At 39.5% G+C, this 17916-nt stretch overlaps 1 protein-coding gene across 2 annotated transcripts in view; it reads right to left on the bottom strand.

The window, feature by feature from the left end:
• Positions 1-346: 346 nt before the first annotated feature.
• Positions 347-17916, bottom strand: part of mef2ab (myocyte enhancer factor 2ab) — a 53916-nt gene continuing 36346 nt past the window's right edge. The window contains exons 6-12 of one of the 2 annotated variants that reach the window (XM_036585981.1): positions 14474-14611; positions 11536-11731; positions 11315-11371; positions 9640-9797; positions 5592-5709; positions 5373-5502; positions 347-4828 (exon numbers count right to left, since the gene is read on the bottom strand). In XM_036585981.1, coding sequence (XP_036441874.1) covers positions 4498-4828; positions 5373-5502; positions 5592-5709; positions 9640-9797; positions 11315-11371; positions 11536-11731; positions 14474-14611 — 1128 coding nt within the window. In that variant the 3' untranslated portion in view covers positions 347-4497. The remainder of the gene's footprint in view (positions 4829-5372; positions 5503-5591; positions 5710-9639; positions 9798-11314; positions 11372-11535; positions 11732-14473; positions 14612-17916) is intronic. The other variant, XM_036585982.1, reaches the window with a different exon arrangement.

Raw genomic sequence — 17916 nt, 5'->3', positions numbered from 1 at the left:
CAATTTGGGATGCAGCCCGAAAGAGAGCGACTTCCTCGGTGAGGAGGCTTAAAGGCAACCTGGCAGGCAGAATGTGGCTTATATAAAATAAAATCGTGTGTAATTCCACTATTAGACTGATTTCAGTGCAGAAAGTTTGCAGACAGTTACCATTTGAGACTTTGGCTAGGAGCTGCACGCTAACAATAACAGCACGGCTACTTCAGGGCTTTCTTTTTAAGTAGGCTGTTCTCTTTAAAGTCATAATTTCGCAAATTAAATATCTGCTTTTACCACTTTATACGCTACAAAAACACACAAAAAATGATATGATTTGATAGTAATGTATAAAATATGAGAAGCGCGATGTTTTTCAAGGATGCCTGTTATTGCAAGCGCCTCTGCTGCCCTCTGCTGGCTGAAGGGTAAAAACACGCCATAATATACATGGTTCACATAATGTACGTCTTTCGCCATGTTTTATGTAAGAAACAAACCATAAATATAAATAAATAAATAAGCAGCAAACAAACAAATGATTACAGTCCTGCAGTAATTAACCAATGAGCTTATATGACACAAGGGTGACTGATGAACGAAAGCTATACGTCAAAAGTAAAGGAGAATTCCACCAAATTTTCAAAGTTCATTATTATTATAACATTTTTAACATGTGAACAAAGTCATTCAGAGTGGTTTGGTGTGAAATGCTCCATTTTAGCGAAACTTACTAACTCAGGATTGCTCACAGTGGTGGTGATAGGAACCAGACGTCTGAAGAGTTTAATGCTCCCTACCACAAGATTATTATATAAAATAGTTATAAATATGTATCCTGATGCCCGAGACATTGGTTTACAATCGTTTGAAAAAAAAAAAAGCAATTGGGTGCTTATGTGGTGGAGGGATATATACAAAAAGAGATATGCAACAAAATAAATAGTCCCAGTCAGATTTACCACTATTTTATTCTTATTAATATTACAAATAAAGCTCAGAAGACGTGTAGGTTCACTGGTGGTTTTGGAGAGTAAATAACATGTCAATATTTGCATTGCAGACGTCTTGACCTCTGGTTCCTATCACGACCAGTGTTAAGAAAGCTTAATCAGTATCTCAACGACTGAATTATAAATAATTTTCAGTGATTTTGTACATGTTGAGTGTGTGCAGTCTGAGCACAGTCTAAATATATTTACATAGATATTAATTCACCAAAATGATACTATTCCTATTTACCTTATGTCATGCCAAACATCTCCTTTAATTACACAGCACACACTGATGCACTGCTATGTGTGTGCAGTTACATGTGTCAGTATATGAGTCATATGTTGGGCCATAATCCCTGAGGTTCTCTGAGGTTTCTCAATAGAAAGCGGTGTGGAGTGAGTCACCTTTAGAGGCGTGCTGGTGGCAGCACAGGAGAAAAAAAAACACCATGTGAACTTATTTTAAGTCAACACTAAATAGGTCACATCCTACCTAACACCCACTGACATCCTTGTGCGGGGAGCGGCCCAGATTCAGAGTGTCTCTGAAGAAAAAGACCAAATGAAGCTGGACAAACGTGTTCTATTTCCTTAAAGAGGCATTTTCAGCTATTTCAAGGCAACAGTATTTACACCATATACAATACACTGTATAAACAATATACCAAACTCAGTATTTCTAATGGAATAAATACAATCAATGGGTTATTAATGTCCATGGTGATTTAAAGTCCATATAGCAGTGACGAAATACATGAAATGAAAGTGCTCTGAGGTCGAGAACAACCAAGTACTGCTGAAGAGCCCCCAGGAAGTTGGAGTTGCCAGTTTATTTGGTGTTCCTGCCTTGTCTCTACACGCCTGGGCCAGTTTATCAGAAACACTTTCCATATACAGCTTTAAGTTTTAACACCCCGAGTCTAATTATGTTTCTAAGTGAAAATAAGTACTCATCCTCTAGAGCAGGCATGTCGAACTGGTGACCTTCCAGGCCAAAGTGCTGCAGAGATTAGCATTTACCCTCATCTAACACTCTAAATTCAGTTTATGAAGGCTTTGTTAATTAGCTGATGAGCTAAATCAGGTGTGTTTAATGAGGCAGTGTGCTTAAATCTGCAGTATTTTCGCCCACAAGGACTGGAGCCTGACAAAACAACAACAAACATCCTGCAAATTTTAGTGCATTATTGCTCTTAATTGTCTATTTGTTTGCTGACTTTAACATACACACACATTGTTGGTCACTTATCTTCCTGGGTTGCGGGGGCGCTGAAGTCTATCCCAGGCAGGAAACACCTGGTCACAAGTCCATCACAGGGCAGACACACAGAAATACATTCACACACACACTCACACCTCGGGGCAATTTACCATCTCCAGTTGGCCTGACTGCATGTCTTTGGACTGAGGGAGGAAACCCACGCAGACACGGGGAGAACATGCAAACTCCACACAGAAAAGACCCTGGGCACCCAGCCGGGGAACAGAACCCATGCCCTTCTTGCTGTGACAGCACTACCCACTGCGGCAACTTTTGCACAGACTTCTGTTTTATTTTCCCCAATAACTGAAATTCAGCAAATAAACAGTAATTCTGCATTAAAATGTGCAGACGTGTTCTCTGTAGAGGATGTGTTCACTTATTTTCACTTAGAAAATCAACAAAACTTCATTTGACCAGGGCGCACAAACTTTTGCAAACGACCATATAACCACTTCCAGCACCTCACGCTTGCTTCTGTTTGAATGACATCCACCTTTGTAATTTTTAAAAAACGTATTGCAAAAAAAAACATATCGTTCAAGAATCAATATTGAAATCAAGGTATCGGTATCGGCATCGATACTGACATTTTTTTTTTGCAATACCCAGCTGTAGTCTCACTGAGGTGATCGAGAAAAACAGCACAGCTGCAGTAACTGTTTGAACTTTGCTCCAATGCAGCACTCGCAGTTCCACTCATGAAGGGCTGGGCGGTTAGATATTCCATTATTTATTATAGATGTTGAAATTGGGGACAAACTGCACGGCTGCACATTCGGATCATTAAAACTTTAACACAATGGATTTCCCAGCTTGTTCATTAATCAACCAGAATTAAACTGGGCCTCATTCGCAAAAATAAAAAAAAAAATTCTTCTTTAAACCCACTTATGCAGTTTTCATGAAGATTCTGACATTCACCAGTGTTTTCTTATTTGGGATTTGTTTGTAGGTAAGAATAGAATCTACACACACTCAACAGCACGAAGGTGAGAAGTTTAAGAACACGTCATGAATCTGACGGAGACTTTTTCCTAGGACCTTTCTCAAGAACACATTTAAGAAAAAACGTAGGAAGTGAATGAGGCCCAACGGACCACTGTAGTCGTGTCGTTGCCATCCTCTTATGTCCATATTAGGTACTCCGGGTCTAAGCTCGATTTCTCTATGGCCAGAATGAATGTTTGTGATAGCTAATCACAACTGCTGCACTATTTAAGGAGGAACGGAAACATTCAAACAAGAAGCTGGAGAAAAAGAAGCTAAATTCAGCCTCGTAGTTTTAACCCTGGTAGTATTTATAATAAGGAGTTTTAGCCTATCAAAATATCATACCTAGAGGTTTTATTTACGGGTATACCTATAAATATGAGCTACGGTAGAACATTTTGATAAGGTAGTACAACTCGTCAGAACAGAACATTAGTTTCTTGTATCTTAGTGACATCAAATTGATGCGCAGTAGCTTTAGCTCGCGTGTAGCAATATTAGTATTAAGACTCTCTAATGACCTTGTAATTCTGATCCAGTGATATTCAGGAGAAAAATGTACACAGGACAAAACATATCAGGTTCTGAACATTTTTATTTAACATGGTGTGATAGAGGTGATTTTTCAAAAACCCTATTTATTCTGGCCATAGAGAAATCAAGCTTAGACCGAGTTCCTGATACGGGCATAACAAGGACTACAGAATGATGCACGACTACAGCATCTGTGAGTTCTAATAAAGTATGAGTTTGTGCCCAGATGCTAGCTTAAGAAAACAGCAAGAAAGAGAAGAAAATTAAAAATGATTTCTTGCAAATAATTTAAGTCCAAGAGCACCACAGAGGAGAGTGTGAAGGAAAAAAAGAACATAGATTTGGCTAAAGTCGTGCTTCAGTCAAAAAGACTCCCAAATAATAATAATAATAATAGTAATAATAATAATAACAATTAAAAAACATCAAACATTTTGGCTTCAGATTGATGTCATACTACAAATACAGCAAATATATCTAATCTTTATTTCCTGATGACAATAATCTTTCAGACATTTCAACTTACACTGCACACTATCACTTATCGGTCATACCTGCACAGCGTCCCCTCCTGTACAAACAATCTACCGCTCTTCCCTTCCGTCCCTTCTTTCTGATCTGTCCCCAAAGTTCTCGCTACATACAGCACACGGACGATGGCAGCGCCGTTAACTTCAATAAATACTGACGATCTGTTGACTCCCTGTGTTTCCTTTAAACGTGTCGTTCATGGGGGCGCTATGTCACCCAGTTATCTGTACGCAGCCGTTTGAGTAAAGGCCCCCCGCTGCTCTCTGCACCTGACGGTGGTCTTCCTTGTCCCGGGATGGTGGGGTGGGTGTGGTCTCTGCGCTGGTCCTCACGATCGCTCCCCTCATATGAGCTGCAGGAGGAGCTTAGGCTCTCTGCTGGAGAACGGCCCACCTCCTGTCTGGATGATGGTGGAGGCAGGGCGAGGAAGGCCATGGGGGTCCCGCGCTCTCGGGGTGGGGAAACGGGTTCAGCTTTAATATCGATGCCTGAAGAAGAGCTGGATGGCTTGGAGACCTGAGCTAGAGGACGAGAGGCTCTGTGGGGAAAAACAAAAACAATTCAATAATGGTTACCAATAAAAACATTGCCGTCCTATTGAACAGACTGACTTATCAATTCAAGATATGCCAAAACTGCAACAGTAAAATAGGCACTTTGTAGTGGACCTTGAAATATTACATGAATACTTGAAATATTCAATAATAATTTAAAATAAAAGCAAATTGTTTTATAGAAAATAACAGGCTACATTAGGTACAAGTAACAGTTAAACCAGTTTACATTTTCCTAGGAGGGAGGTTTTTAAGAAATAGACACCTGGCATCTTGCTTTTTGTGGCCACTGTCAAACACATTGTTGTTGGCAGAGGGGGGTTGAAGCGCAAATTATCTTGCAGTGCATGCTGGGGATTGTAGTGCAGCTCATGGTGAAATTGGCTAATATTAATAGAAATTTACAATAATTGCGTGGGCCACATAAGATTGTGCCATGGACCTGACTTGGCCCGTGTACCTTGTGTTGGGGGCCTAGACTGTCCAGAATTTAGTTTTTGACCACTTCAGTGCATCAAGATCACTCACCCCTGAGAACCTGGTGCTGACTGGCCCAGTTGACTGTGTTGCCATGACGACCCCGAGGCCAAAGTGAGGCCCTCTGGCAAGTTGAAGCCATTGTTAAAGTTACTGAGCTCTGAACTGTTCAGCGAAAAATCTGAAATACAACATGAAACAACTGTGTTACATAATCACCACCTATATGACATGCAGATGATTAGAGGAAAAGGAGCCAAGTGTGTTTACCTGAGTTGTAAGCAGAGGTCATGGCTGTGTATGGCAAGCCCTGGGGTGGCAGGCTGGGTGTTGCCATGGACACGACTGGCGTGGTCAATGACTGGCTAGACTGCGGGCTGTTTATCCTCTGAGATTTACATAAAATGAGGAAGAGAAAAGGTGAATAAATTACAGTGGCTAACTTACAGGAATATTCTGTGAATCTATGTTCAATGAAAAACATGTGGTTTGTTTTTTTTTTCCACTGTCAGGTGGACAGTTTCTAATCCTAAACAGAAAGTAACAACATGTTTAGGTACAATATGTCCACTAGAGGTCCTCAAGGGACCACCGCCATCCATTACTGATCATGTGACAATGCTACTCTGACGAATTATTCTAAATTTTTGCAGAATTCACGAGTTAAGATGTAAGCAAGATCATTCAGAGTGGTTTGGTGTGAAATGCTCAGTTCTAGAGAAACCGAGTCAGAATTGTTCACAGTGGTGGTGATGGGAACCAGACGTCAGAAGAGTTCAATGCTTCTAATAGCTCCCTCACAGAAAGTTATTACGTTAAATGTACATTATGAATGCACTACCTGATGCCTTAGACATTGTTTTATGATAGTTCTGAGGAGGTTTTGGCCTAAAAACAATCATAGCCAGAGGAACATGCAGAGCGTTTTAAAGCAAAACAGTCCCGAAAGCAAACTTATTTCTTCAGATTTCCCTGTATTTGACCAAAAATAGCATCACATATAAAATTTCAGAACACATGTAGGTTCGCTGATCGTTTTGGATGGTAAATAAAATGCTTATATTTGTGTTGTAGACATCGTGACCCCTGGTTCCTCTCACCACCACTGTAAAATCTTTGTCTACAATAAACCATTTCACATCAAACCACTCTGAATGACTTACATCTCAACAATTAAAGTATTCGGATTTCAAAATTGGTGGAATTCCCCTTTAAAAAGCATATTTTTAAGCAGAAAAGTACCTCATTGTTATGTATATTCAGTCTAGAGGTGGACACGTTATTTTTCACAATACATGATGTCACAATATATATCTGATCAGCTGCAACTATGAAAAAAGAACAAGTAGTGCTACATTTTACAAAATACTATCAAAAGCTGTAAATACAATGATTTTTATTCAATATTTGGCACACTGTGTTGCACAAAATCCAATTCAACTGGATTAATTTTGCTCTCTTTATAATGAAACATGCAGTTGGTCAATGTTCTACAAGCACTGACGATATATATGATATGTTCAGAAAAGCATACCATTTATTTATCACTACAACATTGTCACATTGCCCAGCCCTAGTTCAGTCATTCACAGCCAACATAAACACTGAAACACATTAAGCCTTTTCCTAGCACTGGTCTTGATGTTCAGTCTCTACAAAGTTCTGTTTTTTTCTGATCTAATACACAGAAATCAGCTGATCTGTTAATTATCAAGCCATGAGCTTAGTCAGCTGTGTGCTTTAGACATAACAAGCGTTACAATGCGGAAATTATCTAAAGCAAAGACGTAAATTATTGTCAGTAATGTTTCAACTTACCAAATCTCCCACTCCCTCCTCCGGCTGCATGCAAGAGATAGACTTTTGAGGCAGCAACTCTGTGACACTATCATTCTCCACACTTATTTTGGCGTTTGGATGTGTAGTGAGCAGCTTATTAAAGCCTTAAATTCCTACACTGTTGTAACACAACTCATCAGGGCCTACACTTTAATCCCTCACTCTCATTACTACATAACTCACACATTAGCTTAATAGTAACTGCTGAATCATTTATAACCGATACTAAAAGTTAAGCTTTAAAGGGCCCATATAATGTAAAACTGAAACTTTGTTGGAGGTGTTTCAAATCTCTGAATACTCCTGTTTATATTTGGAAATGTAGCAGCAGAAACAGCCGTGTTCTTGTGATATCGCGAAAACCAACACATTTACAAATATCCGCCTATTCCGCCTGCAGCAGCTTAGCCCGGCCTATTCACGTTGAAGTTATGAGAAGTATTTCAGCCTGCACTGCTTTTTGAATGAGACCCAATAAAAGGCAGGCAATCCGAGCAGAGCTCATTTACATATATTAAAGCAACAAGCCACAAGAGGCTGTGTGTTACTGTGTTTTTATCATTGAAAGTGTGTTCTTACCCACGATGTGAAGCTTTTATAAAACGGCAACCAACAGAAAATATGATAAAATACACAACTTTTCAGCAAATAATTTGAGTTATTATTAATAATAATCAACATAAACAAGTATTCCGGCAAGAAATGTAGTTCCTTTGGAGTATGGCGACATTGCCAAGGAACCATGTACTGCTAAATGAGGAGAACTTTCGGTCCCCCATCGCTGTATGTAAAAAATCATTTCATGATTTTTTTTTTACTTTTTGTCGTATAACGAACATATGATAACACATCCCTGTTTAATGCAAACACTTTCGCTTTATTAGTACTTTTTGTTCACCAAATTACCAACACGAGTCTTATTCAGAACCAATCCAGCAGCGCCCCTCTTCTCGTGCTAGGGCTGAATCTCAAATGGCTCCCTGCTCCCTAAATAGTGCACTACGTAAGAATTTAAATACTGGGTCCTGCAGCCCAACAGTGCAAATTATAGCTAAGAAATAGTCATTTGGGATTCAGCCATAACCATACTCGATAAATGAGGCACTATTTGGCTGTAGAGACTAGAATTTCTAAACTTTAATAGCTAGCATACTATTTAGAGAACACAGAGCCGTTTGGGATTCAGCCTGGGTTTGACGCTGACCGAAACAGACATTTGAAACGTGTGAAACATTCAAGTACATTTTTCCGACTTTTATACTGCAGTTTTACAGTTAATTATACCGCAAGTACTTTAATTCAGCCCTGTGATATTAATGATGGAGTTGTTTAGCCTGTTAGCTAGCTGGCCAGCCTAGTTCTAGTTAAGAACTTAAGTTGCCAGCCCCTCAGTTTAAACAAAAAACAGATTCTTACTTCATCAATATACCTGGTGGTCCATGAGAGTCAAAGATTATTCAGTTAACAGCACAAGGACTTTTTCATGCCATGGAGTAAGGCACAATTCAGTTGTTGTGAGGCGGTCACAGGTTTGCGTATTATGTTGATTTTACTACAGCTTTGAATGCGGCCAATCAGATTTTAGCACTGGAACAATCCGATTTATAACAGTCTTAAAGGCACAATAGCAAAAACAGCCTGTTTACTTCTAAGGAATAAAGAAATATTGGAAAATTGGTCATGTTAAAAAAAATGTTAACAGAACAATAAGCCTGCAGTTTAAGGAGTGGCATTTTTGCTACTATACTGTCTGTTCATTTTTTGGCATATTTTAGCTGATTAATAATCACTATGGCTCATTACTGAGGCAGCTTAACAGTTACATGTATCCAAAACTGTATGTAAAGTACTGACTTTGCTTATTGTGCTGATTTTATGACTGTAACCAGTAACAATTTTGTATTTTCTATTCTTTGCTGGGCGGCACGGTGGCGCAGTGGTTAGCGCTGTTGCCTCACAGCAAGAATGGCCTGGGTTCGATTCCCGGCCGGGCGACCAGGGTCCTTTCTGTGTGGAGTTTGCCTGTTCTCCCCGTGTCTGCGTGGGTTTCCTCCGGGTACTCCGGTTTCCTCCCACAGTCCAAAAACATGCAGTCAGGCTGATTGGACATGCTAAATTGCCCCTAGGTGTGAGTGTGTGTGTGATTGTGTATGTCTGTCTGTCTGCCCTGCGATGGACTGGCGACCTGTCCAGGGTGTATCCTGCCTTCCGCCCATTGACAGCTGGGATAGGCTCCAGCACCCCACCGCGACCCAGAAGGATAAGCGGTTTAGAAGATGTATGTATTCTTTGCTTGTTTGCTTGGGTTGTTAGATTGCTATTGTTGTTAAATGTTTGTATGTTATGTAAAAATTAATTAAAAACTAGAAAAGTAGGATGAGTCACAATTCAGAGATGATCTGTGGTGATTTACTGTAGTAAGTAAGGTATAAATTAGCAGATTGAGTGGAGCACAGTTACTGTTCTACAGCGATCTCACCAGGGCCGGCACGTTGCCTTTACAGGCCGGTGGGATGAGCACCCGCAGCTCTGGTTTGAGGCCCACAGGTACGAGGCTGCCTGCAGGGGGCGCTGGAGATTTGGTCTGCAATCCCCTCCCCATGTTGTTCTCTCCCTGAGCGCCAACAAAGCCGTTCACTGGAAGGGTGACACACAAAGAAAACACTTTAGAGCAGCGGAACAGTGATTTCAAACTTCACATGACAGCCAAGTGAAGTGTAAAATCTCCCCAACAGAATGTGAGGGAAGATGTGACGGTCAAGGTTACATTAGCCGGTTCGTGTTTTGAGGCATGTTCTGCTGTAGATGAATGGAATGAGGTGAAGAGGTGGAGTTAAACAGTGTGGCATTACTGGATCAGAAACAGAGCTAAACGTCTCTCCTTCTACCTGACTGAGTCTGTGCTTAAAGAAATCACCTCGTTCTGAGAGCCGGAGAACGTCAACTCACATCTACATCAGCCACAGGGATTAGAACACTCATGCACATTTACTCTCTCTATGTCTGTGTATGTCTCTCTCCCTCTCCCAATCTCTCTCTCTCTCTCTGTCCCCATCTCTGTTTGTTTTCCCTTTCTTCCTGTCTCTCTCCCTCTTTCTCTATCTGTTTCTCTTTTTATCTCTCTTTCTGCCATTTTCCTTTCTCAATGTCTCTCTTTCTCTCTTTGTTTGTCTCTCTCCCTGTCTCTTTTTCTCAATTTCTCTTTTAATCTCTCTCCCTTTCTGTCTAATTCTCCTCCTGTCTCTGTTTTTCTCTTTCTATCTCTCTGTTTTTATCTCTCTCCCTTGCTGTCTATTTCTCTCTCCCTCTGTCTCTCTCTCTCTCTGTTTCTCTTTTAATCTCTCTTTCTGTCTATTGCTCTATTCCTCTCTCTCTCTTTCTCTTTTTCTCTTTCTGTCTCCCTGTTCCTTTCTCCCACAGTCACATTTTCCTTACTCTCTCTCCCCATCTCTCTCTCTCCTCTCACTGTAACCTCCATAATAATTCTCTTGTTTTTAAGCAAGAGAATTATTATATCCACCTCAAGCATTTCATGGCTTGTTGTCTGATATCTGAGATGTTGTTCTTACATTTTTACATGTTTTGTTGATTTTCTAAGGGAACACAGGTTAACACAGCCTCTACAAAGAACACACTTGACTATATCTGTTTTTCTGCAAATTTTAGAGCAAAATTTCAATTTTCTGCTGAGTTTAAAATACAGGAAAACAAAACATAAATATAATATGGTGAGCAGTTAGATCATGCAGTAGATTGTTTTGAGGTAAATGTGTCCCCAATTTTGAAACTCAGTGGGCAACATTAAGAATTGCCACTACTGAAATATATTTTCTGCAGTTAAGCACACCTTTTTGTGTTTTTATGAAAAATTAATGATTAATGAAAAATAATGATTTTATGTGTATACAACTGTTCAAAGCTGTGTTTGCACAGTCATCGCTGAAAAATTTGGCAGTTTTGGTCGTGCTATGATTGTTCTGGGAGTCACAAAATGAATGCAAACAAAATTATGATATAAGTCACTTAAGGCAAACAGATTTTAATCTAAAGTCCAAGTAATTTAAAAGTCCAGAATGTATTTTCACCTCTGACTTTGACTGAATTCAGTAGAATGATCTTTATTAAGTCTTGTGACTTTCTTTTTGGGGACTCACCTATTGAGCTGGTGTGTACACCGTTGAGCGTGGAGTCTGATGAACCCTGTAAACCACCTAAACACAAACATACAACCAAATATCATAAAATAATTACTCTCTCCTCTAAGAACGTGCAGCTTTATAAAAGAATATATAGGCTATTACATATTTCAGCTTAGCACTGTAGATTTAACACTGGTGAGAAAGCACACAGAAGGTGAAGTGCTTGTGTAACGGACCTGCTAACCCAGTGCTGGGCGATGTGTGCAGCGTACTGGAGGACAGGGACAGCATGGCCGCTTCACTCAGGGACACTGTGGCTGAGGGCAGGGCCGGAGTGGCCAGTGAGCTCGCTGTGCTGTAGGAGAGGGCGCTGGGGTCAGCCACGGGGATGGCCACAGGCAGTGTGAAGCTCTGCTGGGACAGGACAGCCGGCTACAGTCAGAAACACAAACATGGAGGCATTCAGAACAGCTGAAATAAGGATTACTTAGAAGAATAATAGAAGGGTTTCATAAATATAACACGATACGATCTAGTATTGTGATTATATTGCTACATATTTTAATTGTGATACAAGCAACATGAAAAACACAATGAAGAATGTGATATGCAGTCTTTGGTACAAATAGACTTGCCCTGTTTCACTGGATTACATGAATACCTTAATTCACGAAAAAGCACTCATCTGGACCTGTGACTATAAAAAACACAGGTTGGTTAGAGGACTTGTTTACATACTGCAGCTGTCTGCGATTACTGCAAAGGTTACTACTGTGATAATGATGTATTGTAGGCTAGTTTGAACGTAAACGGCCACTACATTCAAGTTTACGAGCTACTAGAATTTTACTGGTTGCACCAAGTAACATAGTTTCAATGTAACTTTAAGTTATACTTTAAAATGTACACATACCCTATAGCAGCTGTAAGTTCTGCCATAAAAATCAGTTAAAATGACTGGTCAATTTGATCAACGGGAAAACTTGCAAGAAAACGGAATACGTCTCGGTTTGCGTTGGCAACCGCTTCTACAAGATAGATTACACCTGTTTTCATCAACTGAAGACAGAAAAGATCACAGACCTCCCAGCCGCAGATTTGCAACACAACACAGGCAGGAACGGAACCTCAAGTCCTACCTTATAAGTGTGTCTGGCATAGAGATATTTTGCTACAGGGTAATTCTAAAACCTGGTGGGCGACTCTGTTCACGTACACAGATCATCTGCATGCAGAGCAATAAGAGCAGCTCCATCAGTCCTCAGAGTAACAAACATAGCTAACATCACCTTTCTGTCAGTCAGCTGATTGAAGTAGTGATTAGCCGCAGCTTCGCTAACGTTACCAACTGTTCATTGATAAAGTGCCGTTAAAATATTGTACACAAGAAACCAGTTTGAAATTCGGAAGCGGAAACCAGCAGCAGAACAGAATAAACACACATACAAAAGACGGACACTTTGAAAACACAACTTTATTGTAAATTACAATCTCGTTTTTGAATTATAGTTACTATGACTGACACAGCTTAAGCAAAGTAAACGTGGCATGAAAAGAGAGAAATGCGAGCCATTTCACTGCATGTAATGTTTCCTGTTTATGTCGGGCAGCGTTACTGATTGGCTGCAGAGTGAAAACATCATTGTGTGCGACAGTGTTTCAAGCTACGGTCACTTCATGCACTACTAGTCAAGATGTACCGTAACTGTCTGTGGTGCAACTGAAATTCTGTGTTTCACTAGTTTTAAACTAACTACTCTCAACGTAATGTTTAGGATCTTACGATCAAACTTGCGTTCAGCTGGGGCAACTGACTGCTGGTTATTAATAGGCAATTTAACTGATTTTATCTTATTAGTGCTTTCTGCTAGGGCCTGATGATATGAACATTTTGTGGTCGATACTGATAAAGATTTTAAAGGACTACAATTCTGACACCTGATATAATTTTATATTTACATTTTAGATTGTAATTTTAGACTCCAACAGTTTTAGTTCAACAGTGCGTTACTGACACATATATGACACTCAACTCTAGGTTCTTAATAAAGTACGCCATGTGCATTACAGTGAATTTATCACAGGCACAACGCGAAGCGGATTAAAACCCCCTTAACTCACTATTTAGGGAGGACACAGCCATTTGAGGTTAAACTGGGTTTGATGCTACTTTGCTAGCTGATCTGTCAAGTTCTAGTCAAGAGCATAAGTTGTCAACCTCTCAGTTTAAACAAAAACTGGGTTTTTACAGCACACATCTATTTTATAAACTAAAATAAACACAAGTCAGGTCCAAAGCCACACACTGCTACACTATACATACTATACTAATGATGCACATCTAATGTTAGTGTACTATTTTTCACATGCTATTTAGTACAGTGGTGTGTTTTTTGGATGCAGCCACAGTTTTGACTGAAATAAATATTGCGGCAATGGGGGTGGAGCTACCCAGAATTCTTTGTGGTTCTGTTTTTGTTAATTACTCTTTTAATTGCATTGTTTTTCCTTAATAGTAAATAGTAAAAGTTCTCTTAATAAAAATGTATTACTTCAAGCATTATAATGCATTATTTTTGAGCTAAAAATTGGTGGCCACGTATCATAAGTTAAATGCTTCAGGGATAAATCTGAAGCTGTACGTTTTAATTTCCATTTTACAAACGTCAAAAAACTGAAGTGCTGGAACATAAATTTAAGGCCTTCAACTCTATTCATTATTAGGATTTTTTTCACTTTGCATTTCACATTTTCCTGAACAGATAAAGGGGTGGGGTCGTGGTGGTGATGGTGTTGGTGATGGTGTTGGTGATGGTGTTGGTGATGGTGGTGGTGGTGGAGAGTTGTTCCACTTATAGCAAAACAACTCGCCTCTTAAAGGTGCAAACACCCACCTATAAGCGAGGTGGAGGCCAATGAAGTGGCAGAAATTTCATGGCGGCATCTGGGGTGGCCAATCAGATTTCAGAGGAGGGCACTGGCCAGTCCAACCACTCCTTTAAAACTGTGCATGCCAATATCGGCCAACATTACTGGCTAGCCGATATATCGGTTTGATTCTCATATCTACGGTCTACATGATCTGTAAGTTACATTTAAAGAAATGTAAATGGAAAAGTTGTGTGGATGAAGAATAACTAAAAGTAAAAACATAATGTCTTAAATACAACTTACAATTTTATGATTTCTCATCATGTTGTCAAACTCCTCATTGATCTTCTGGTATTTCTCCTCAGTGTGTGGAGTGAGGACGTAGGAGGATGTGTCCGGATCTGGGCTCTCGCAGCCTCGCTGCTCTTTCTTATTTAGGGCCTGGAAAAGAAACAGCAAAGGACAAAACAGCCAGAGTGAATCAGACAAAGAGAAGAAAAGACACTAAAATCCTCTCTACGGTTATATAAAAAAAATGAGCCTTTATCAGGAAAAGATTCAATGCATGATTTCAACATAATTTCCATTTGATGAAACTGAAAGCCATTACTTTGGTACAATTTAACTGAATTGCTTTTAAAAACACACTAGATGCACAGGTCATGGAGGTCATTTCATAATTTGAAAGTGGTCAAATAATTTTATTTTACTACTATATTGAATATTATTGTAAGTGACTAAACACCTTCAGATCAATGCATTTTTACACTCCTACTCAGGATATATTTCAGGAGAGCACTACCTGGACAATAGGACTTGGATGCCTAACATAGGCAATATGTACATTACTGTGGAAAGATATAATTTCCAGTCAAATTGAGGGTGAAGATGTGGAAATAGTGGACAAGTTTTGTCTACTCGGATCAGTTATAAACAGCAGAGGATCCAGCGCTCTAGAAACACAACACAGAAGGCACTCAGCAGAACAAGGATGAAGGAGCTTGAAAAGATCTTCAAATGCAACAATTTGTCTCTACAAAGGTCAGAACTGTCCAGGCTGTGGTCCTCTCTGTGGTTCTTTATGGATGTGAAAGCTGGACAATAAACAAGTGAGACAGGAGAAATATTAATGCCTTTAAACTTTGGTGTTGGCAAAGACTTTTGAAAGTTCTTTGGACAGCAAAGAAAACAAACAAATGGAACCCCAAACAAATTGAGCCTCACCTCCCAACTCGAAGCTGAGACAACCAAACTGACGCTCTTATTATGGACATATTCTGAGAAGAACCGATTCATCGGAAAAGAATGTTACGCTTGGAAGTGCTGAAGGTAAAAGAGGGATGGATACAATCAGAGGAATTTATATATATATATATATATATATATATATGGAAAATGGAAGCTGTAAGAAAGGTACATATATGTACCTTTATTACAGCTTCCATTTTCCATTTTTTTCCATGAGATTTGCTTTCAGTTTTTTAAAGAAATCTACAGGGATATTTTTCCACACCTTTAAAGTTCAGTCTTAGAAGTTGGTTGCATTGTCTCACAATCAAAGTAATCTAGTAATGTTGAGGTCTGGACTCTGGGGTGGTCAGTCCATTGTTCTGACAACACCAGCAGCTTCTTTGTTTGATGTGTCTGTTTCCTTTTCTCAGTAAGAGCTTCTTGACAGCTACACATCCTTTCAGACCCATAGCGCTGAGCTGTCTTCTCACAGTGGAAGAATGGAAAGATACACCTGTGGATTTTTCCAATTCTGAAGAGAGCTTGATTTTCTCTCCAAGATAAAAGCCCTGATTGTGACATTTTAATAACTTTAAAACAACAGTGAAAAAATGAAAAAAAACTCCAGTCTTGGAATTCTTCTCCTCTTAGTTTCCTTTGACTTTTCTGTAGTGGATTATCTTAAAACTAATTTCCTCAGAATTATCTCCTGAAAAATGAACAGCTTGTAATTAATAGTCATATTTCACTGAACATTAAATGAAGGGTGGTCTCTGAGTTTTGCACAGTACTTTGACTGGAGGAATCATGTGCTGTGTGTAAATCTCTAGCAGTAAATTGAATAAATAAACAGATGTAGTGCGATGTGTAACGCCTGCCCAGTCCGTAAGTGATTCAGATTTTTCAAAATGCCCCATTAGCAGTGGGCAAACACGGGCAGGCTCTGCCAGGCGCGCTCGCCAGGTCCTTGACAGATAGCATCTCAAGTTTCTGTGTGTGTGTTTTGGACAGCGCCTTGGCTGTATTTTTAGCTCCAACCCGTTAGCTGCACTTCCTCCCCATGTGTTCATCAACACATGGCTACAGTAAGAAAGGCCTGCGTCACTCCATGTGAACTATCCGCTCTTCCTGGTTCCAGATCCTACAAAATGCTGCAATAAGGACATATCGATTTTGGGCTGGCAGCCTGCCAGGTTTTCAGAGAGCAGAAATAATCTCCTTGTCCAGCCAAAAAAACCCTATGACCAGGCCGGTCACAAATATTACACAATCGTCTGGTCACAATTATTTGAGCTAACCAGTTATTTTCCACAGTTGCTGGCTTTCACAATCACATGTTTACTTCACAAAAAATGTGAACTGAGGGCATTTTCTTCTGCTGGACTGAGGCAAATACTGTCATATGCAAAGGTTTGGGTGCCCCTATGATTTTCTAAGTGAAAATAAGTGAACACATTCTCTACAGAGATCACACTTCTGCTCATTTTAATGCACAATTACGGTTTATTAACTGAATTTAAAATATTGGAAAAAATACAGCACAAAATGTGGCCTGTGCAAAAGGCACATATTATATTTAATTTTTCTCCAATTTATTAAAATCAATACATAGAAATTGAGCACTAAGTAAATAGAAATTGTGCACTAAAATTGTAGAAAAATGTCCTATTTAAGTGCGTTCCCTGGAGAGGATGTGTAAACTTACTTTCACTGAGAAAATCAACATCAACGTGTAATCTGTAATGTAAAATAAAATAAAGCAGAAACATATTTACTGTGAGACATCATGAGTCTTATGAAAACATCTTGCACATTTACATTACAAAATGATGATATTCATTATTATGCACAGCCTATGTTAAATACACGTACACACGTACATATTACATTCAGTGTGGTGGGATGAACTTTGTAGAGCAGCAACTACAAGCAAAGACAAACTGGTACTAGACGAGACAATTTGCTAATAGCTAATGGCTAATAGCAAATGGAGCAAATGTGAAGGTCAGGATGGCCACAGCAATCTGAGAACATGCTACTAGCTTGACTGAGTGACTGAACTGTAATTACTGAAAGCATGACCAAATGGGGAACGGACTGCACACCAAATATATCGCAGCATCAGCAAAAGCAGTCTGCATTCCCAGACACTATAGTCCTGCCTGCTTTATTCTAATCTATTTACAGTCAATTCACAGCTCTATTCATATCATATTCAATTACATGTTTGAAAAAACAGAGACAGCCATGCTGGAAATGCATCAAGTCCACTGTCCACCTCTTTTTATATGGCAGCTACATCCCTGTTTGTGATTCTGTTTTGTTCATCTGTACATTGAACATATTAGCCTACAGTAATCCTCCCTTCAGTTTCTTTGACGTCATATTTCAAAAGCAGGAGCTACTACAAAACATGCTGGCTGATCTAATTGGCCAATATTAAAGGGACACTCCAGATAAAATGAAAAAAGTAACAACTGCTCAATCTGTTGTAAACATACCTATGTGCCTCCTAG

Source organism: Colossoma macropomum, unplaced genomic scaffold (genome assembly GCF_904425465.1).
Source record: "Colossoma macropomum unplaced genomic scaffold, Colossoma_macropomum, whole genome shotgun sequence".
NCBI lineage: Eukaryota > Metazoa > Chordata > Actinopteri > Characiformes > Serrasalmidae > Colossoma > Colossoma macropomum.
This window is presented reverse-complemented; position numbering and strand designations above follow the sequence as displayed.